The 24,996-nt window shown below is 31.1% G+C and overlaps 1 protein-coding gene across 1 annotated transcript in view; it reads left to right on the forward strand.

Moving 5' to 3' along the window:
• Nucleotides 1-21,450, forward strand: part of LOC142233406 (putative phosphatidate phosphatase) — a 33,612-nt gene extending 12,162 nt beyond the window's left edge. The window contains exons 2-3 of the mRNA XM_075304304.1: nucleotides 17,550-18,332; nucleotides 19,703-21,450. Coding sequence (XP_075160419.1) covers nucleotides 20,218-21,219 — 1,002 coding nt within the window. The 5' untranslated portion in view covers nucleotides 17,550-18,332; nucleotides 19,703-20,217 and the 3' untranslated portion in view covers nucleotides 21,220-21,450. The remainder of the gene's footprint in view (nucleotides 1-17,549; nucleotides 18,333-19,702) is intronic.
• Nucleotides 21,451-24,996: the final 3,546 nt, after the last annotated feature.

Raw genomic sequence — 24,996 nt, forward strand, 5'->3', positions numbered from 1 at the left:
AATGTGTCAATTGCGGAAATTTATAGAAATGTCAAGTGTATAAAAATAATGTACATTGTTAGATAAATGCAATGTCTATAATATTAAACGGGTAATGTCAATACATTTAACATTTTGAGTGCGGCTGTTATTCATCAATCGATGGATTATGTGATAATATAGCGTGTGAATTAACACTTATACAAAATAAATAATTAGAAAAAGAAAAACTATTATTTGATTTGATTTTAAGGGTGATGAAGAGACCATTAGAAAATAATTAATTTTGTTTAAATCTGTGCTTAATGTTGTGGCAATTTACAATTTAAGAACAAAACAAAAAAAAAATACTTTCATAACATTCATGCCACAAGAAGTTGAAAATCTCCAACGAAGAATGATATATACAGGGTAACTGATATGTAATGCAACAAACAAAAAAGCTAAGTTTTTATACCCTCCACCATAGGATGGGGGGTATATTAACTTTGTCATTCCGTTTGTAACACATCGAAATATTGCTCTAAGACCCCATAAAGTATTTATATTCTGGGTCGTGGTGAAATTCTGAGTCGATCTGAGCATGTCCGTCCGTCCGGCCGTCTGTTAACATCACGCTAACTTCCGAACGAAACAAGCTATCGACTTGAAACTTGGCACAAGTAGTTGTTATTGATGTAGATCGGATGGTATTGCAATGGGCCATATGGTCCACTTTTACGTATAGCCCCCATATAAACGGACCCCCAAATTTGGCTTGCGATTGCTCTAAGAGAAGCAAATTTCATCCGATCCAGCTGAAATTTGGTACATGGTGTTAGTATATGGTCTCTAATAACCATGCAAAAATTGGTCCATATCGGTCCACTTTTACCTATAGCCCCCATATAAACGGACCCCCAAATTTGGCTTGCGATTGCTCTAAGAGAAGCAAATTTCATCCGATCCAGCTGAAATTTGGTACATGGTGTTAGTATATGGTCTCTAATAACCATGCAAAAATTGGTCCATATCGGTCCACTTTTACGTATAGCCCCCATATAAACCGATCCCCAGATTTGGCTTGCGATTGCTCTAAGAGAAGCAAATTTCATCCGATCAGGCTAAAATATGGTACATGGTGTTATTATATGGTCTCTAATAACCATGCAAAAATTGGTTCATATCGGTCCATAATTTTATATAGCCCCCATATAAACCGATCCCCAGATTTGGCTTGCGGAGCCTCAAAGAGAAGCAAATTTCATCCGATAAGGCTGAAATTTGGTACATTTGATTTGAACTCCGGAGCCACTTGGACGAGCAAAATTCATCCGATCCGGTTGAAATTTGCAACGTGGTGGCCGCTAATAACCATACCAAAATTGGTCCATTACGGTCTATAGTTATATATAGCCAATCCCCAATCACACAAAAATTGGTCCATATCGGTTCATAATCATGCTTGCCACGCGAGCAAAAATAATCTAGCAAAATTTTATTTCTATAGAAAATTTTGTCGAAATTTTATTCCTATAGAAAATTTTGTCAAATTTTATTTCTATAGAAAATTTTGGTAAATTTTATCTATAGAAATAGAACATTTTGTCGAAATTTTTATTCCTATAGAAAATTTTGTCAAATTTTATTTCTATAGAAAATTTTGTCAAATTTTATTTCTATAGAACATTTTGTCAAACTTAAGTATATAAATACGTATTTAATCGGCCATTTGAAGTTTAATATATACCACGTATGGACTACGTGGTATATATAACGGTATTAGGAAGTTTTAAGATACCTTGTCAGCGGCAAAAGTTACCGCAACCCAAGTAATTCGATTGTGGATGACAGTCTTCAGTAGAAGTTTCTACACGCAAAAAAATAATTCTTTCCTCCCAAACGAAATTTTAGACAAGCAAAGTTCGTTTCTCATTTGCTTTTCGTTGAAAGGAAGTACATTTGGAAGAAAAGTATATACTTTTTGTGATAAACGTTTATTCTTTTCCAGGATGCAAAAACAATTTCATAAAGACTAACTCAAAAAAATTTTTTTCTGGCTAATTGCATTTTCCCTCACATCTTTCTCACTTCCACGAAGTTTTTAGTTCTTAGCACCTTTTTCTGTAATACCAACAATGTAGAAGAAATTATACGATTTTATAAATTTTTAAAATTTTTTTACCTTTCGCCTGGACGGAGAATCGAACCGCGGACCAGGGCTGTGGAGTCGAGCCAATTTTGCTCGACTCCGACTCCGACTCCAGCATTTTTCATCAGCTCGACTCCGACTCCGACTCCGGAGTCGACTCCGGGTAATATAACTAAATCTCATTTTAATACCACTAATTTGTAGTTCTATTGTGGGGGTATCGTAAGTGGACGATATAAAGAATCGTGTTTATTTATGTGTGCCAAAAAAGATCTTAATTTCACATTAGATGCCAATTGAATTCTATATTTCAAATTTATGACAATGTTTAAAAAATAAAATAATGATATAAATACCCATCATAATATGAGAATATACCAACAGTACACACAAAAAAATAACTGCAAATAAATATTAACAACTTTATTTGTATGTAAAATCTGCTGATGCTCAACAAATTTGTCTATTGAATATGAGGCATTTGTTGTTGAAATGTGTTTGTAGATGCTTGACAGAGGAAATAATAGAAATATTCAGAATTTTCAACAAATTGTTTTGTTGGGAAAATAGTTGACTGCTAGCGATATGAAAACAAAAACAAAAATACAAGACTGGTTACGCGCACATCGCTGAGAACATGTACGAAAGCTAAAAGAAGTATGCGAAGAATACCGTTAGAACAAAATGAGTATGAGCACATGCACGTGTATGATAGCAAGCAAAGAGCTCATTAAACAGAGAATACAGAAAAACATTTATAAATGTCTGTGAAAATTTATATTTTTCAATTTGGTAGTTTCTTAAATGTGTTTGTTGTATGAGATAATTAATAAAACCATATTAATATCGGGATTAGAGTTATTACAATTCTAATTAACTAGAATATATATCACTGGGCAAAAAGTTGTCAAAATGCTTGCTAGACCCTCAAAGACTCAAATTTAAAATCGTCATACATTTACAAAACTGAGTATAGGATTCTCGACACAAAAATAGCATTTTGGTCATATTCTTTCTCTGTATGTACTTAACAAAATATCTCCAAAATTGTTCCAGCAATTTTGGTGCAATAATTCTGTCAATTTCAATTTAATTTTTGTCAATACACCAATAAATTTGTTACAGGTCATTGATAGACTCCAACAAACCACATACAAATTTTTTCGTTCAAATTCAAAAATATTTGTTGAGGATTAAACGTAACGTTCAACAACAAATATTTTGTACTGTTGGAAGCTCAACAAATTACTTACAAATTATGTTATTGAGAACACAAATTATTTGTTGCCTTCTGATGGTAACGATTGCTAACAACTTTTTTGTAATAATGGTTATTAAAAGTACAAATTAGTTTGTTGCAGGAAAATTAACAAATTTTGTTATTGGTTTTCCAACAAAAGTTATTGGTTCTCAAACTTATTTTTATCTGTGTATATGTATTTGTGGACCAAAATTATTGATACTATTTCAAATCCTTTAAATTTGTTGCGAGCTATATAAAGGTTTATATTTCCATATGCATGAATTTGAATCTGAAGACAAAATTGTATATACTTCTACAAAATCTATGTACTTAAAATTTAAATCTAACGTTATGGGACGTAACACAATTTTAACGAAAAATAAAAATGCAAGGAAAGTCTAAAGTCGGGCGGGCCGATTATAATATACTCTGCACAACTTTGTATTTAGATCTACATTTTGATAAAATCTCAAATCAGACTTCTACAAAACTCGGGCAATATTTGGGAAATATTTATAATTGTATAGACAATTTCGCAAAAATGCATTTATGATTTGAAAATTTGAGTCATTTCTACAAGCTTTCGACTTAGCAGCAAATTTTCCAAAATTGCATGCTCACTGAATACAATTTTGGAAAAATTCTTGTCTAGTAAATAAAATTTTGCAAAATTTTATATAGAAATAAAATTTTGGAAAATTTTCTACAGTAACAAAATTTTGACTAAATTTTCTATAGAAATAAAATTTTGGCAACATTTTCTATAGAAATCAAATTTTGACCAAATATATAGAAATACAATTTTGAATAAAATTTTTGTAGAAATAGAATTTGGCAAAATTTTTTATAGAAAAAAAAGTTTGAAAAAATTATCAATAGAAATACAATTTAAAAAAAATTGTGTAGCAAACAAAATTTTGCATATTCTATATAAACAACATTTTGACTAAATTTTCTATAGAAGTAAAATTTTGACTAAATTTTATATAGAAAAAAATATTTCTATATTAATAAAATTTTGAATACATTTTTATAGCAGTGAGTATCAGTGAGCATCAGTAAGAAAAAAAATTGAGAAAATTTGCTATAGAAATAAAATTTGACAATTTTTTCTTATAGAAATAAAATTTTGAAAAAATTATCAATAAAAATACAATTTTAGAAAAATTTTTGTGTAGTAAATAAAATTCTGCAAAATATTCTACAGAAACAAAATTTTGACTAAATTTTCTATAGAAATAAAATTTTGACAAAATTTCCTATAGAAATAAAATTTTGACGAAATTTTCTATAGAAAACAAGTAAGGAAAGTCTAAAGTCGGGCGGGGCCGACTATATTATACCCTTCACCACTTTGTAGATCTAAATTTTCGATACCATATCACATCCGTCAAATGTGTTGGGGGCTATATATAAAGGTTTGTCCCAAATACATACATTTAACAAGTAAGTAAAGTCTAAAATTTTAAGGAAACTTCGCAATAGTTTATTTATGATTTATCGCTCGATATAAATGTATTATAAGTTTAGGAAAATTAGAGTCATTTTTACAACTTTTCGACTAAGCAGTGGCGATTTAACAAGGAAAATGTTGGTATTTTGACCATTTTTGTCGAAATCAGAAAAACATATATATGGAAGCTATATCTAAATCTGAACCGATGTCAACCAATTTTGGCACGCATAGCTACAATGCTAATTCTACTCCCTGTGCAAAATTTCAACTAAATCGGAGAAAAAAATTGGCCTCTGTGGTCATATGAGTGTAAATCGGGCGAAAGCTATATATGGGAGCTATATCTAAATCTGAACCGATTTCAACCAAATTTGGCACGCATAGCTATAATGCTAATTCTACTCCCTGTTCAAAATTTCAACCAAAGTGGGGTAAAACTCTGGCTTCTGGGACCGTATTAGTCCATATCGGGCGAAAGATATATATGGGAGCTATATCTAAATCTGAACCGATTTCAATAAAATTTGGCACACTTGACTATAGTACTAATTGTTCTTCTTGTGCAAAATTTTAAGCAAATAAGGATAAAACTCTGGCTTCTGGGGCCATATAAGTCCATATCGGTCGAAATATATATATGGGAGCTATATCTAAATCTGAACCGATTTCTTCCAAAATCAATGGGGATCTATTCTGAGCCAAAACACATACTTGTACCAAATTTGAAGTCGATTGGACTAAAACTGCGACCTAGACTTTGATTACAAAAATGTGTTCACGGACAGACGGACAGACGGACATCTCTATATCGACTCAAGAGCCCACCCTGAGCATTTTTGCCAAAGACACCATGTATCTATCTCGTCTCCTTCTGGGTGTTGCAAACATATGCACTAACTTATAATACCCTGTTCCACAGTGTGGAGCAGGGTATAAAAATATTTCTATATATTTTGAATAAAATTTTTATAGAATTAAAATTTTGACAAAATTTGCTATAGAAATAAAATTTTGACAAAACTTTTTATAGAAATAACATTTTGACAAAATTTTCTATAAAAACAACTTTGAAAAAATTTTCTGCCAATATTCCACATATGTATATTGCCTTAAAATAAAATAAAAATAATATCGATTGTTCGAAACATTTCAAATAAATTGATATGGGCATTAAAATGGATCGATCCAGCCCATCTGCTAGTCAAACATTCTAGGAAACATAAAAAGATAGCCGTAATTGGAAGTTGATTTTCATTTACAATCATGCTGTACATTGATCGAATGAATAACGCAATGGAAACTAATTTGCGTACAAACTTGCTTAGTTACAAATATGTGAAGTGTTTTAAAAAATTTGGTTTAGCCGGAGTCGGAGTCGAGCAAAATTTTTACGACTCCGACTCCGACTCCGACTCCAGCAAAATCTTCAGACTCCGACTCCAAGACTCCGACTCCGACTCCGACTCCACAGCCCTGCCGCGGACCATGCACTTTGTAAGCCAACACACTAACCACTGAGCTATGTACCTGTTATGGTCATCAATAGATAAATATCCATATAAGTTGTATTTATATAGCATAGCTTGCGGCGCCCACGAACCGAATAAACAAAGTTTATTTAACAGAAACAAACATTTAGTTTGGCACCGTGAAGCAGTGGTTGCTACGTCCGACTTGCATGCCAAGGGTCGTGGGTTCGATCCCCGCTTCGACCAAAGTTTTTTTTTTTGTTTTTTTTTTACATATATTCCAGATATGTTCGGAAGATTCCGAAAAAATGTTCAACATTACATTGTAGTATATTAAATTTTGAACTGTAAACTGTGTCTTATTAAAGACCTAAAGTCGGAAAAGAACAGTGTTTGATATAAACGAAATGGACTGTGTTGTTGTTTCAAAAATAACTTTTTTTATTGAAAAAATAAAAATTTTGTAAAAAACGAATTTTTTTGGTGATAAAAGTTTAAAATTTTCGAAGCAATTCAAAAAACTCTAACAAAAGAAAAACGTTTTCGGTACACGTTTTCCAAACGTTTTTTTTTCTTTGCGTGTATGCAATCCATGGTGGAGGGTACATAAGCTTCGGCCTGGCCGAACTTACAAAAATGTTATTTCTTGCCATTTTTGTGCATGCTATTGCACTTCTTCTTCAATTGGAATGGTTTTCGTGGCTGAACAAATTATATCACTCGCACATCTCTTATATCAATTGCTTACATGTATGCCATAAATCGGCAAAGATCTAAGACCCCACCAGGAAAAAGGTATGCCTTGAATTCATTTTAATTCAAATGCTGAATCACATTATTTTCTACCTGGCTAGCTTTCGCATTATTTTAAAAAATAATTATAGAAGGGTACATTTACCCGGAGGCCTTCTCAGAAACTAATTAAGATCCAATGATAGATAGATTGATGAACAGCTGTTCTAAGTCATAGTAAACTTTGTGCTTCATCTAAAATATCAGATATGAATATGAAACTATTTCTCGTCTATGATCCATGTAGAAATAATTATTGATTTTTGTTAACTTTTTGTTTAGAGTTCAATGATTTTATGCTTCTCTAATTTGCTTTACTCATAATTATCTACATATACATATTTTAAAGTCAATACAAATATTAGATTGATTTCTCTTAATGGAATCTCTAACCGAGCTTGGGCTCTTCTCTTGTGGATAATGATAAACAGTTTGAGATATTTGCATTGTTTACTCCTCTCAATTTTCAAATTGTTGTACTCATATTTATAAGGGTTCAAAGAGTTGTCAACGCTATACGAGTAGAATATTTGCATATACAAGAATATAAAACTAAAGTGACATTGCTTAAACAGGTGTTTACAGTTAAGAATAATATTTTATTGATAATATATCCCAAAAAGGGAATGGAAATCCATTAATTGAGATCTGTATGCTAATTTTAATATTATAGAGCCTAGATTTAAACCAAAATATCTTCCTGAGAAATGTCTTTATGTTAAAACCGTCGAAACTTTCGTCAAAATTCTTAAAGGAAGAACAAAATACTTTTGAGTGTAGGAACAATTGACTAATCGAGTTTTATTTAATTTTTTATTCTATGAGAGGGTATAATTTCGTAACTTGTATTTATACCAGACCATTATTGCATTTAACCGCAACTCAAGAAAGAAAAGTCGAAAATTGATTTTTTTTTGTACTTTTCGAATCCAATTTTTAACAAGTATATACAGCCGTAAGTTCGGCCAGACCGAATCCTATGTACCCTCCACCATGGATTGCGTAAATTTCTACTAAAAAGATCATCCACAATTGAAATACTTGGGTTGCGGCCGATGACAAGGCATCTTAAAACTTCTTACATCATCTTCTAAATTGTAAGTTAGCTAATGCGGGTTATATATTAGACAAAAGAAAGATCAATTAAATACGTATATATTCAGTTCTTGACCGGTGTATATAGGGAAGAGATAATTACAAACCGATATGAACTTTTGTGCGGTAATTATAGAGCCAGAATTGAGATATGGGGGTCGCCTTATAACATATGGGGGCTATACTATGAACACGAGTCTACCAAAAATGGTAGATTTTTTACTGTTTGGTAGAATTCCTGATGTTTTGGAAGATTTTGCAAGATATTCCTCTCCAACTATGAAGTGCTTCATAAATTTTCTATAGAAATAAAATTTTGACAAAATTTTCTATAGAAATTATATTTTGACAAAATTTCCTAAAGAAATGAAATGTTGACAAAATTTTCTATGGTGATTTTTCTGTGATTGGGGATCGGTTTACCTGGGTGCTATATATAACTATAGATCGATACGAATCAATTTTGGCATGGTTGTTATCGGCCATATACTAGCGCAATGTACCAAATTTCAACCGGATTGGATAAATTTTGCTCCTTCAAGAGGCCCCGCAAGCCAAATCTGGGGATAGGTTTAATGGGGCCATATATAATTATGAACCGATGTGGACCAATTTTTGCATGGTTGTTAGAGACCATATACCAACACCATGTTCCAAATTTCAGCCCGATCGGATGAAATTTGCTTCTCTTAGAGGCTCCGCAAGCCAAATCGGGGGATTGGTTTATATGGGGGCTATATGTAATTAAGGCCCTATTTGGACCAATTTTTGCATGGTTATTAGAGACCATATACCAACACCATGTACCAAATTTCAGCTGGATCGGGTGAAATTTTTTTTCCCTTTGAGGCTCCGCAAGCCAAAGCTGGGGATCGGTTTATATGGGGGCTATATATAATTATGGCCTGATTTGGACCAATTTTTGCATGGTTATTAAAGGCCGTATACCAACACCATGTACCAAATTTCAGCCGGATCGGATGAAATTTGCTTCTCTTTGAGGCTCCGCAAGCCAAATCTGGGGATCGGTTTATATGGGGGCTATATAAAATTATGGACCGATATAGACCAATTTTTGCATGGTTGTTAGAGACCATACACCAACACCATGTACCAAATTTCAGCCGTATCGGATGAAATTTGCATCTCTTAGAGCAATCGCAAGCCAAATCTGGGGGTCCGTTTATATGGGGGCTATACGTAAAAGTGGACCGATATGGACCAATTTTTGCATGGTTGTTAGAACCATATACCAACACCATGTTCCAAAATTCAACCGGATCGGATGAAATTTGCTTCTCTTAGAGGCCCCGCAAGCCAAATCTGGGGATCGGTTTATATGGGGGCTATATATAATTATGAACCTGGGGATCGGTTTATATGGGGTCTATATATAATTATGAACCGATGTGGACCGATTTTTGCATGGTTGTTAGAGACTATATACCAACACCATGTTCCAAATTTCAGCCGGAGCGGATGAAATTTGCTTCTCTTAGAGGCTCCGCAAGCCAAATCGGGGGATTGGTTTATATGGGGGCTATATATAATTATGGCCCGATTTGGACCAATTTTTGCATGGTTATTAGAGACCATATACCAACACCATGTACCAAATTTCAGCTGGATCGGGTGAAATTTGTTTCCCTTTGAGGCTCCGCAAGCCAAAGCTGGGGATTGGTTTATATGGGGGCTATATATAATTATAGCCCGATTTGGACCAATTTTTGCATGGTTGTTAAAGACCAAATACCAACACCATGTACCAAATTTCAGCCGGATCGGATATAATTTACTTTCTTAGAGGCTCCGCAAGCCAAATCTGGGGATCCGTTTATATGGGGGCTATACGTACAAGTGAACCGATATGGCCCATTTGCAATACGATCTGACCTACATCAATAACAACTACTTGAGCCAAGTTTCAAGTCGATAGCTTGTTTCGTTCGGAAGTTAGCGTGATTTCAACAGACGGACGGACATGCTTAGATTGACTCAGAATTTCACCACGACCCATAATATATATACTTTAGGAGGTCTTAGAGCAATATTTCGATGTGTTACAAACGGAGTGACAAAGTTAATATACCCCCCCATCCTATGGAGGAGGGTATAAAAAAGACAGAATATCGAAATGTGGGCTTTTCCAAATTTTCAAAAAAAAATAGAAAGTTCGAAAAGATTCTGATTGCAATCATTTATAGAGAGATTATTCTAATTTGTGGTACATTCACCCATAGAAAAATTATTACCATACGGGCTCAAATCAATAGCGTACGTTATTGATAGTTAGCCAACCCCGTATGGTACAATATCAATACCGAACGGTGCAGGCGGTACACAAAAGTTCTTTATAAAAGTTCACATTTTTTTTTGTGCCAAAAAATTGCAATCCCCCAAAAAATATATATATATTTGGCAGCCCTATTAACCACCCACAAAAACTTCAAGTCTCTCAGAGGTTTTTAATTCATGTTTACATGACAGTTGCATTGACGGCTCAGCTGTTATGTTTGATCAACAACAACAACAACAACGACTTCTTTGTTTTTATGACCATGCGACCTTCCTTTTACGCTCTTTAAGAGTGTTAACTATATTTTAAACAGTTTTTTTTTGCGTAGTTAAACAATAACTGAATGTAAATATTCAGTTGTTGTTTATCTTGGACGTGTTATTTGCAGGATTAAACAAAGTAGCAAAAAACACAAAAAAACCTACAAAATTGCTAGTAATTTTATGATGATTATTATGAGTAATTTTCATCACAAAAATTTCAACGTTTTTTATTGCTTTTGATAACATAATGACTATGCAAAATACAAACGACGTTTGTTGTTATTCTAATCTTTTGCTGTGAATTATCTTATCTGGATAAGGTGATCTTGAAGACAAATTTAACGGAGAAAATTGTCTTAAATTTCAGCCGCATAATCTATCTTGTTGTGCAAATTCTAAATCTTTTTGTTTGGAAAATGTATTGAGAGAAATTGGGTGTTTGATATATGATGCAGAAAGTAATTGGTGAAATATATTCTGTACACTTAGGCAACCAACCTAAAAAGTAAGAAGTAACATTACGAGGGCGGTTCGGAAACTTCTTAGCCTATCAATGAAAGAGAATTGTTAGTTTTTCAAAAATATTTTTATTTTTCAATATAATCTCTTGAAATTTACACTTAGTCCAAAGCTTTTCTAGCAATTCTATCCCTTGATTAAAATAGTTTTTCTCAAGGTCTTCAAAATAATGAATTAGAACTGTAATTGCATCTTCATTTGAGGTAAAACGCTTGCCAGCAAGGAATTTTTTATACCCTCCATCATAGGATGGGGGTATATTAACTTTGTCATTCCGTTTGTAACACATCGAAATACTGCTCTAAGACCCCATAAAGTATATATATTCTGGGTCGTGGTGAAATTCTGAGTCGATCTAAGCATGTCCGTCCGTCCGTCCGTCCGTTCGTCCGTCCGTTCGTCTGTTGAAATCACGCTAACTTCCGAACGAATCAAGCTATCGACTTGAAACTTGGCACAAGTAGTTGTTATCGATGTAGGTCGCATGGTGTTGAAAATGGGCCATATCGGTCCACTTTTACGTATAGCCCCCATATAAAGGGACCCTCAGATTTGGCTTGAGGAGCCTCTAACCGAAGCATATTTCATCCGATCCGGCTGAAATTTGGTACATGGTGTCGGTATATGCTATCTAACAACCATGCAAAAATTGGTCCATATCGGTCGTTAATTATATATAGCCCCCATATAAACCGATCCCCAGATTTGGCTTGTGGAGCCTTTAAGAGAAGCATATTTCATCCGATCCAGCTGAAATTTGGTACATGGTGTTGGTATATGGTCTCTAACAATCATGCAAAAATTGGTCCACATCGGTCCATAATTATATATAGTCCCCATATAAACCGATCCCCAGATTTGGCTTGCGGAGCCTCAAGGAGAAGCAAATTTCATCCGATCCGGCTGAAATTTGGTACATGGTCTTGGTATATGGTCTCTAATAACCGTGAAAAAATTGGTCCACATCAGTCCATAATTATATATAGCGCCCATATAAACCGATCCCCAGATTTGGGTTGCGGAGCCTCAAAGAGAAGCAAATTTCATCCGATCCGCCTGAAATTTGGTATATGATATTGGTATATGGTCTCTAACAACCATGCAAAAATTGGTCCACATCGGTCCATAATTATATATAGCCCCCATATAAACCGGTCCCCAGATTTGGCTTGCGAAGTCTCCAAGAGAAGCAAATTTCATCCAATCCGGTTGTAATTTGGAACATGGTGTTAGTATATGATCTTTAACAACCGTGCCAGAATTGGTCCATATCGGTCCATAGTTATATATAGCCCCCATATAAAACGTTCTCCAGATTTGACCTCCGGAGCCTCTTGGAGGAGCAAAATTCATCTGATCGGGTTCAAAGTAGGAACGTGGTGTTAATATATGGTCGCTAACAACCATACCAAAATTGGTCCAATCACACAAAAATTGGTCCATATCGGTTCATAATCATGGTTGCAACTAGAGCCAAAAATAATCTACCAAAATTTTATTTCTATAGAAAATTTTGTAAAAATTTTATATCTAGAGAAAATTTTGTTAAAATTTTATTCGGTTCATAATAAAATTTTCATCATTGTCACAATTTTATTTCTATAGAAAATTTTGTTCAAATTTTATTCGGTTCATAATCATGGTTGCCACTCGAGCCAAAAATAATCTATCAAGATTTTATTTCTATAGAAAATGTTGTCAAAAGTTTATTTCTATAGAAAATTTTGTTAAAATTTTATTTCTGTAGAAATTTTTGTCAAATTGATCTTTCTATAGAAAATTTTGTTAAAATTTTATTTCTATAGAAAATTTTGTTAAAATTTTATTTCTGTAGAAAATGTTGTGAAAATTTTATGTCTACTTTGTCAAACTGAATTATATACGTATTGGATCGATCTTTTTTGATTTAATATATACCAAGTATGGACTTACATACAATTTAGAAGATGGTGTTAGGAGGTTTTAAGATACCTTGCCATCGGCAAGCGTTACCGCAACTTAAGTAATTCGATTGTGGATGGCAGTGTTTAGAAGAAGTTTCTACGCAATCCATGATGGAGGGTACATAAGCTTCGGCCTGGCCGAACTTACGGGCGTATATACTTGTTTAGATTTGGGAACAAGTAAAAGTCACTGGGAGCCAAATCAAGAGAATAAGGTGGGTGGTCAAGCAACTCGTACTTTAATTCGTTGATTTTAAACACCCTTGTGCGCTGGTGCGTTGTCTTAATGAAAAATTATTCTTTTGTGTTGTAAGTCAGGACGTTTTTCTCGAATTTGTACATTTAATTGATCCAAAAGGTTGCAATAGTACTCTAAATTTATTGTTTTACCATTTTGCATATAGTCCATTACGAAAATACCTTTGAAGTCCCAAAAAACCGTTGCCATAACCTTACCGGCCGATTGATTTGTTTTTGCCTTCTTTGGGGCACTTCCTCCAGCTTCAGTCCATTGTTTGGATTGTTCTTTTGTCTCTGGAGTATAGTGGTGGATCCATGTCTCATAAACAGTTATGAAACGACGCTTGAAATCCATTTTATTTCGATTAAAACGATTCAAACAAGCTTGAGAAATGTTCATACCCAAGATATTAGCAATTTCACGCACTTTTATTCGTCGATCATTTGTTGTTGCTGTTTTTGGACGTCCACTACATGGTTTATCTTCAATGCTTGTACGACCACGTTTAAATTCAGCAACCCAATTTTTTACTGTTACATATGAAGGAGCACTGTCACCTAACACATTTACCATATCATTATGAATTTCTTGTCCCACCTTTTTATACCCTCCACCATAGGATGGGGGGTATATTAACTTTGTCATTCCGTTTGTAACACATCGAAATATTGCTCTAAGACCCCATAAAGTATATATATTCTGGGTCGTGGTGAAATTCTGAGTCGATCTGAGCATGTCCGTCCGTCCGTCCGTCCGTCTGTTGAAATCACGCTAACTTCCGAACGAAACAAGCTATCGACTTGAAACTTGGCACAAGTAGTTGTTATTGATGTAGGTCAGATGGTATTGCCAATGGGCCATATCGGTCCACTTTTACGTATAAACGGACCCCCAAATTTGGCTTGCGAGGCCTCTAAGAGAAGCAAATTTCATCCGATCCGGCTGAAATTTGCTACATGGTGTTGGTATATGGTCTCTAACAACCATGCAAAAATTGGTCCACATCGGTCCATAATTATATATAGCCCCCATATAAACCGATCCCCCGATTTGGCTTGCGAGGCCTCTAAGAGAAGCAAATTTCATCCGATCCGGCTGAAATTTGGTGCATGGTGTTAGTATATGGTCTCTAACAACCATGCAAAAATTGGTCCACATCGGTCCATAATTATATATAGGCCCCATATAAACCGATCCCCAGATTTGACCTCCAGAGCCCCTTGGAAGAGCAAAATGCTTCCCATTCGGTTGAAATTTGGTACGTGATGTTAGTATATGGTATCCAACAACCATGCAGGAATTGGTTCCTAGCAGTTCATAATTATATATAGCTCCCATATAAACCAGTCCCCAGATTTGACCTCCGGTGCCTTTTGGAGAAGCAAAATTCATCCGATCTGCTTGAAATTTGGTACGTGGTGGTAGTATATGATATTTAAGAACCATGTCAAAAGTGGTCCATATCAGTCCATAATCATATATAGCCCCCATATAAACCGATCCCGAGATTTGGTTTTGGAGCTTCTTGGAGGAGCAAATTTTATCCGAGTGAGTTGAAATTTGGTACATTGTGCTAGTATATGGTCGTTAGCAAGCATGCCTAACTAGGTCCATATCGGTCTATAGTTATATATGGCCCTCAGATAAATCGATCCCCAATCACACAAAAATTGGTCCATATCAAATTCATAATTGTATATAGCCCCCATATAAGCGACCCCCATATTTCAATTCTGGCTCTCTACGTACCGTGCAAAAATTCCATATCGATTCGTAATTATTTGTAGACTTAACTATACATAACTTTTTGGTCCAATATATACCACGTATGGACTAACTCACAATTTAGAAAACGATGTTAAGAAGTTTTAAGATACCACAACCCAAGTAATTCGATTGTGGATGACAGTCTTTCGTAGAAGTTTCTACGCAATCCATGGTTTAGGGTACATAAGATTCGGCCTGGCCGAACTTACGGCCGTATATACTTGTTATACCCTGCGCCACACTGTGGAACAGGGTATTATAAGTTAGTGCATATGTTTGTAACACCCAGAAGGTGACGAGATAGACACATGGTGTCTTTGGCAATAATGCTCAGGGTGGGTCCCTGAGTCGATATAACCATGTCCGTCTGTCCGCCCGTCTGTGAACACATTTTTGTGATCAAAGTCCAGGTCGCAATTTAAGTCCAATCGCCTTCAAATTTGGCACATGTTCCTAATTTGGGTCAGAATAGAACCCTATTGATTTTTGAAGAAATCGGTTCAGATTTAGATATAGCTCCTATATATATCTTTCGCCCGATATGCACTAATATGGACCCAGCAGCCAGAGTTTTATAGCGATTTGCTTGAAATTTTGTACAAACATAACACTTAGTCGTATAGTAAAGTGATTGAAATGGGTTCAGAGTAAGATATAGCTCCCATATATATCTTTCGCCCGATATGGACTTATATGACCCCACAAGCCAGATTTTTGGCCGAATTTGGTTGAAATTTTGCACTAGGAGTACAATTAGTAGTATGTGCAAAATTTTATTGAAATCGGTTCAGATTTAGATATAGCTCCCATATATATCTTTCGCCCGATATGGACTAATATGGTCCCAAAAGCCAGAGTTTTGGCTCAATTTGGTTGAAATTTTGCACAGGGTGTAGATTTAGCATTGTAGCTATGTGCGCCAAATTTGGTTGAAATCGATTCAGATTTAGATATAGCTCCCATATATATCTTTCGCCCGATATGGACTAATATGACCACAGAGGCCAATTTTTAACTCCGATTTAGTTGAAATTTTGTACAGGGAGTAGAATTAGCATTGTTGCTATGCGTGCCAAATTTGGTTGAAATCGGTTCAGATTTAGATATAGCTCCCATATATATCTTTCGCCCGATATGGACTAATATGGTTCTAATAGCCAGAGTTTTGGTCCAATTTGGTTGAAATTTTGCACAGGCAGTAGATTTAGCATTGTAGCTATGCGTGCTAAATTTGATTGAAATCGGTTCAGATTTATATATAGATCCCATATATAGCTTTCGCCCGATTTACACTCATATGACCACAGAGGCCAATTTTTAACTCCGATTTAGTTGAAATTTTGTACAGGGAGTAAAATTAGCATTGTAGTTATGCGTGGCAAATTTGGTTGAAATTGGTTCAGATGTAGATATAGCTCCCATATATATGTTTTTCTGATTTCGACAAAAATGGTCAAAATACCAACATTTTCCTTGTAATATCACCACTGCTTAGTCGAAAAGTTGTAAAACTGACTCTAATTTTCCTAAGCTTCTAATACATATATAACGAGCAATAAATCATAAATAAACTTTTGGGAAGTTTCCTTAAAACTGCTTCAGATTTGAATGTTTTCGCATATTATTTTACTAACATTGTGTTCCACCCTAGTGCATTAGCCGACTTAAATATTGAGTCTATACATTTTGTAGAAGTCTATCAAATTCTGTCCAGATCGAGTGATATTTAAATATATGTATTTGGGACAAACTTTTATATATAGCTCCCAATACATTTGACGGATGTGATATGGTATCGAAAATTTAGATCTACAAAGTGGTGCAGGGTATAATATAGTCGGCCCCGCCCGACTTTAGACTTTCCTTACTTGTTTATGTAAATATTTAATGACAGCACGCATTTCTAATTTTTCCATTGTAAAAAAAAAATTGCGGCTGCGTCTTTTTTGAACATCTGTTTCTATATGAAGGAGTTGCCAGATTGAAATTTAAAATTTAACATGTGTTTATAACAGATATGGAAGTTTCCAAAACACTTAACTTTTTTCTGTTTATACCGCGCTTTTAGTGCTAGGCTAAGAAGTTTCCGAACTGACTGTTTGCTATAAAAATTTTCCATTTTCATCGCGAAAAAATAACATAATGTTCTTGGAACACGTTTGTGGAAAAATATTTTCACAGGGTTTAAAAAAAGTACAAATTCGTTGGCCCAAAATTATCAATTGCAAATAATAAACCAATATTTATTCTTTAAAGCAAGTTAAGGACCACCCTCGCATATAACTATTTATTTGTTTCTGTTTTATGCTTTTGTTTACTATAAAATTAATTTTATTTTTCCTTATTTATTTTCAGTGTACCACCAATCGCATAGACAATGCGATTTTATTTCACCTTTATTAAGATTTCTTTGCGGCTATTGTTGAGATCCCAGTTGTTCGTCTTGTCTCCTCCCCAACACCCCCATAACCTTCACTTTCATAATAAAGAGCATTGCTGTAGTGTCATCAAATAAGCGAAATATCAAGAAGAGTGGTCATTCTCTAGCCTTGCCATGCTAAATGAGAACAACAATAGCTACCCTAATGAGAATAACGTGGGGATGTTGATGAAAAATGTCCATAATCATAATGATAATGATCATTGTTAAGATAACTATGCTTATATGACGAGTCATACCAGCAGAATTAAAGCTACAAGCAAAAAAACTTAATAAAAACAACAACTACAACAATACTTAAAAATACCGGCAGTCAGTTGATATCAAATCACCCTGTGAGTTGTTTTTTTTTTTGCCGAAAGACGGAGAGCTCTACTGCCATCAGTAACTACTTACTCATCACATTACGATCATTCATTTAACTCTGTCAACTGTCTCTTATTCTCTGTTTTTGTTTTGGTTATTCCCATGGTTGCTCTCTTAGGTGTCATTTGATGAGGGATTCATATATGTATGTGGAGAAATATAATTTCATGATATTAATACAAAGAATTTCAGTCCAACGACAACAAACGACCCTGCTACAACGATTACGCATAACTACGATTGGCATAGATTCAATGACGACAACAAAACGATACGCTTCACTTGGACAGCATAGCAATTGTGATTGAAACTCATTGGTGAATGGATATGATGTTGGTGTTTATATGAATTTATAGTAGTGAAAAAAAAACTATAATTACGAAATAAATAAAGAAAAAATTGGAAAATAATTAAAATATACCAAAAATAGCAAAAAAAAAAACGACATTGTAAGGCAATTTTAGCAGTGGATATTTTAAAACAATTATAACGAATAACTTGTGAAAATTACAAAAAATAATAATAATAAATAAATATTAAAACCCCATTTACGGAAACAGAAACTAAATAGTTAAAAATTTTTGTAAAATAAAATGAATATTTTAAAATAATTTAACGAGAAAAAAAATTTTGAAAATTTTAAAAAAATAATAATAAATAAATAGATATTAAATTATAAAAAATAATACTAAATACATAAATATTAAAACTCCATTTGCGTAAACAGAATCTAAATATTTAAACATTTTTGAAAACTAAAATGAATACTTGAAAATAGTTTTAACGAAAAAAAAATGTGAAAATTATAAAAAAAATAGTAATAAATAAATATATATTAAAACCCAATTTACGAAACAAGAAACTAAATATTTACAAATTTTTGTAAAATAAAATACATTTACTGAAATATTTCAGTGCATATTTCAAAATAATCTGAAAAAAACATCAGAAAATTGTAATAAGAAATAATTATAATAAACTAATAAATTAACGAAAAAAAATTGTGAAAATTATAAAAAAATAGTAATAAATAAATATATATTAAAACCCAATTTACGTAACAAGAAACTAAATATTTTAAAATTTTTGTAAAATAAAATACATTTACTGAAATATTTCAGTGCATATTTCAAAACAATCTGAAAAAAAAACATCAGAAAATTGTAATAAAAAATAATTAATATTTAAAAATATTTTCAAAATAAAATACATTTAATATTTTTAAATGTAATATATTTAAATACTTTTATTTTTAAAATAAATTAAAACAAATTTAAGCAAATAACGACCAAAATATTCATAAGAAATAATAAAAAAAACTAATTAAATTGTAAAAACCTAATATGTATATATATATATATTTCAAAATTAAAAATCGTTAATGAACTACATTAAATATATATTCGAAAACTTCGAAATTTGACAAAAAATTACTGAAACAGCAAATAACGACCAAAAAAATCTTAAGAAATAATAAAAAATAATTAAAATATAGTAACTTTATTTAAAAAAAAATATTTTCAAAATTAAAAATCTTTAATGAAATATATTATATAAATATTTGTTAAAAAAAACTTGACATAGTAGACATGGTGAATAAATAAAAAAAATATTTTTTTCTGAATGTTCACACCAATTAAATTAGGTCTAAATTTAAGAAAAAATTTCCTTAAAATATTCAAATTTTCTTTTTACATCCCAGCTTCTAATTGAAGTAAACCACTAAAGCAGCTATCAAAGCTAAATATACAGGAGAACAAATCTTACATATTAATGAGAAAAAAATATCACTCTTAAAACTCTTTATGCTACAGCCACATTAACATAACAGCCTAAAGTTATTAAAGAGAGACTTTGGAGTAAAGCTGTGAGAACACAGCAAATAGTGAGAGAGAGAGTTTCTTTTAACAAATTAACGGATATATTCAAGGCATAAACTGGAGAATAAATATTTAGAGAAGTGAGAATTTAAAAAATATAGAAATTTTAAACAAATTGATAAATAAATTCATGAAAAGTAATCAAAAGATACCGGCAGAAATAACTAAAAACCAAAGACAAAGAAAGCCTAATGGTCAAAGCCTAACTGCATAAAAGAGCATAAAGAAAGAGAGAGAGAGAGTGTGATTGAGATCCCCCCACACAGAGACGAAATAACTAAAGAACCACCTATTACCAACTAAAAAGAGATCTTGCATTAATTTTGAATTCCTCAAAATGTCCTCCTGCCCCACAAACACACAACCTAATACCACCCAACTGGTGGAAAATCGTAAACTTCTATATCGTATAATTTTGGATCTTTTAATTGTCATTGTACTCTTAATACCCATAGTTATTTGTGAATTTGTTATTGAACCTTTTCGTCGTGGATTTTTTTGTGATGATGAGACCATACGTTATCCCTATAAAGACAATACTGTAACACCAGTCATCTTAGGTATTGTCCTGAGTTTACCACCCTTCATCATTTTGGCCATTGGTGAATATGCCCGGCTTTATAAGAAAGGAGCCATAAGCTCTACACGCTACCTTTGGGGTTATCAAATTCCCCTATGGTGGACCAATCTATTTCGCCAATTTGTTTATTTTTGTTTTGGCCTTTTGTTGACATTTGATGCCACCGAAGTGGGTAAATATACCATAGGACGTTTAAGACCACATTTTATGGCGGTATGTCAACCACAATTTGCCGATGGTTCCACATGTAAAGACTTTTTCAATCAACATCGTTATGTGGAGAATTATTTCTGTTTAGGAACGGGTTATACAGCGGCCGATGTTCGTCAGGCCCGCCTTTCATTTCCCAGTGGTCATTCCAGTTTAGTTTTCTATGCAATGCTCTATGTATCGATGTATTTACAAAAGCGTATGCATTGGAGGCGATCTGATCTAACGCGACATTTCATACAATTCACTTTGGTAATGATTGCTTGGTTTACAGCCTTAACGCGAGTAATGGATAATTGGCATCACTGGTCGGATGTTTTGTGTGGATCCCTAATAGGTATTATGGGGGCCTTAATTACAGCCAATTACATAAGTAAGCTTTTTAAAAAATCATATACAGATTTAAGTTCATTGAGGCTTAATGGTTTGCCACGTCAAGATACCTCGGCCACCTTAAATGAAGTATTGGCCCATACTCCACCGCCCTATACGATAGAAAGTCCGGCAGCTCAAGATTTTACAAATGAACAATATTGTACCAAAGTTTGACTATAGGTCCTTAAAAAAAAACAATATATAAATGTTTTGTAAATATTAAATAATTGTTAAACAATTTTTTGTTAACTTAAGTATCCATAAAGGTCCACCTTATAGACTAAAGATTAGATGTGAAAAAAAAATAAATAAATAAAAATAAAAAACACACAACCAAATGTCTCATAGTATTATTAAATTTTAAGATATCTGTTAATAAATATACTTGTATAAATTATTATTCCATTTTACTACATTTTATTTACGTTATAAGGTACAAGGTGAGTTTTTGGATCTATATCTTGAAATTTTTATTGCTTTTCATAATGATTTTGCGTTTGATATTTAGCAATAATGAGTCATACCTGGGGCTACCTTAGTTAATATTGATAAGATTTCAGTATGACTTGGCTAAAATATTCCAATATGATAAACGTCACACTAAATAAATTCGTTTACCTGTGAAGAGACAATTAACTGGAAAGCAGTGGCGCTAGATATGAGCAGAAATGGAAACTGGTCTAAGTTTAGTACCAATTAACTTTTATGAATATCATCTACAGCATGAGCATGCCCATATACAACTTAACAAAAATTAAAATTTCCTTAGATTTTATTTCTATAGAAAATGTAAAAATTTTACTTCTATAGAAAATTTTGTCGAAATTTTAGTTATACAGAAAATTTTGTCAAAACTTTAGTTCTATAGAAAATTTCGGCAAAATTTTAATTCTATAGAAAATTATGGTTCTATAGAAAATTTTAACAAAATTTTATTTTTATTAAAAATTTTTATTAAAAATTATTTCTATAGAAAATTTTGTCAAAATTTTATTTCTATAGAAAATTTTATCAAAATTTTAGTTCTATGGAAAATTTTTGTCAAAATTTTATTTCTATAGAAAATTTTGTCAAAACTTTAATTCTATAGAAAATTTTGGTTCTAAATTTTAACAAAATTTTATTTTTATTTAAAATTTTTATTTCTATAGAAAATTTTATCAAAATTTTAGTTCTATGGAAAAATTTTATTTCTATAGAAAATTTTGTCAAAATTTTAATTCTATAGAAAATTTTCGTTCTACAGAAAATTTTGGTCCTGTAGAAAATTTTAACAAAATTTTATTTTTATTTAAAATTTTGTCACAATTTTATTTGTATAGAAAATTTTGCCAAAATTTTATTTCTATAGAAAATTTTATCAAAATTTTAGTTCAATGGAAAAATTTTGTCAAAATTTTATTTCTATAGAAAATTTTTTTAGTTCTATAGAAAATTTTGTCAAAATTTTATTTCTATAGAAAATTTTGTCAAAATGTTATTTCTATAGAAAATTTTGTCAAAATTTTATTTCTATAGAAAATTTTGACAAAATTTTATTTTTATTAAAAATTTTGTCACAATTTTATTTGTATAGAAAATTTTGCCAAAATTTAATTTCTATAGAAAATTTTATCATAATTTTAGTTCTATGGAAAAATTTTGTCAAAATTTTATTTCTATAGAAAATTTTGTCAAAATTTTAGTTCTATAGAAAGTTTTGTCCAAATTTTATTTCTGTAGAAAATTTTGTCCAAATTTTATTTCTATAGAAAATTTTGTCCAAATTTTATTTCTATAGAAAATTTTGGTTCTATAGAAAATTTTAACAAAATTTTATTTTTATTAAAAAATTTGTCACAATTTTATTTCTATAAAAAATTTTGTCAAAATTTTAATTCTATAGAAAATTTTGTCAAAATTTTAATTCTGTAGAAAATTTTGTCAAAATTTTAATTCTATAGAAAATTTTGGTTCTATAGAAAATTTTGACAAAATTTTATTTTTATTAAAAATTTTGTCACAATTTTATTTGTACAGAAAATTTTGCCAAAATTTTATTTCTATAAAAATTTTATCAAAATTTGAGTTCTATGGAAAAATTTTGTCAAAATTTTATTTCTATAGAAAATTTTGTCAAAATTTTATTTCTATAGAAAATTTTGTCAAAATTCTATTTCTATAGAAAATTTTGTCAACATTTTATTTCTAGAGGAAATTTTATCAAAATTTTATTTCTAGAGGAAATTTTGTCAAAATTTTAACTACATGGTAAGTTTTATCAAAATTTTATTTCTATAGGAAATTTTGTCAAAATTTTATTACTATAGAAAATTGTCTCAAAATTTTATTTCTATAGAAACTTTTGTCAAAAGTTTATTCATATAGAAAATTTTGTAAAAATTTTATTTCTATAGAAAAGTTTTATTTCTATAGAAAATTTTGTCAATTTTTTTTTCTTTAGAAAATATTGTCAAAATTTTTTTCTTAGAAAATTTTGTCAAAATTTTATTTCTATAGAAAATTTTTTCAAAATTTTATTTCTATAGAAAATTTTTTCAAAATTTTATTTCTATACAAAATTTCCCAACATTTTAATTCTACTGAAAATTTTGTCAAATTTTTGTTTCTATAGAAACTCTTGTTAAAATTTTATTGCTATAGAAAATTTTAGTTCTATAAAAATTTTATTTTTATAGAAAAAATTTTTCAAAATTTTAGTACCATAGAAAATTTTGTCGAAATTTTATTTCTATAGAAAACTTTGTCAACATTTTATATCTAAGAAATTGTTTTCAAAATTTTATTTCTATAGTAAATTTTATCGAAATTTTATTTCCACAGAAAATTTTATCAAAATTTTATTTCTATAGAAAATTTTGTCAAACTTATTTTGTCAAAATTTTTTTCTTAGAAAATTTTGTCAAAATTTTATTTCTATAGAAAATTTTTTCAAAATTTTATTTCTATAGAAAATTTTTTCAAAATTTTATTTCTATACAAAATTTCCCAACATTTTAATTCTACTTAAAATTTTGTCAAAATTTTATTTCTATAGAAAATTTTCTCAAAATTTTATTTCTATTGAAAATTTTGTCAAAATTTTATTTCTATAGAAACTCTTGTTAAAATTTTATTGCTATAAAAAATTTTAGTTCTATAAAAATTTTATTTTTATAGAAAAATTTTTTCAAAATTTTAGTACTATAGTAAATTTTGTCGAAATTTTAGTACTATAGAAAATTTTGTCGAAATTTTATTTCTATAGAAAACTTTGTCAACATTTTATATCTAAGAAATTGTTTTCAAAATTTTATTTCTATAGTACATTTTATCGAAATTTTATTTCCACAGAAAATTTTATCAAAATTTTATTTCTATAGAAAATTTTGTCAAATTTTTTTTTCTATAGAAAATTTTGTCAAAAGTTTATTCATATAGAAAATTTAGTAAAAATTTTATTTCTATAGAAAAGTTTTATTTCTACAGAAAATTTTGTCAAAATTTTATTTCTATTGAAAATTTTGTCAAAATTTTATTTCTATAGAAAATTGTTTCAAAATTTTAGTGCCATAGAAAATTTTGTCGAAATTTTATTTCTATAGAGAACTTTGTCAACATTTTATATCTACAGAATTTTTTTTTCAAAATTTTATTTCTATAGTAATTTTATCGAAATTTTATTTCCACAGAAAATTTTATCAAAATTTTATTTCTATAGAAAATTGTGTCGAGAACATTAATATTCAATTGTATTTTTGGCTTTTTGGCAAAACGTTAATTTATAGAAATTCATTTCATGAAACGATTTGATCAAGAACGTTTGAATTTCCTTAAGAATGGCTGGAGTTCTTTTGCTTTACGACTTTGTTTTCACTAAGCACTCCCACACTTATTACATTACAATGGCCACAATGTACATTCTAAGCACATTCTCTGGCTATAAAATGGACTGTGTAATTTAATGAGTAA

Source organism: Haematobia irritans, chromosome 4 (genome assembly GCF_050003625.1).
Source record: "Haematobia irritans isolate KBUSLIRL chromosome 4, ASM5000362v1, whole genome shotgun sequence".
Taxonomy (NCBI): domain Eukaryota; kingdom Metazoa; phylum Arthropoda; class Insecta; order Diptera; family Muscidae; genus Haematobia; species Haematobia irritans.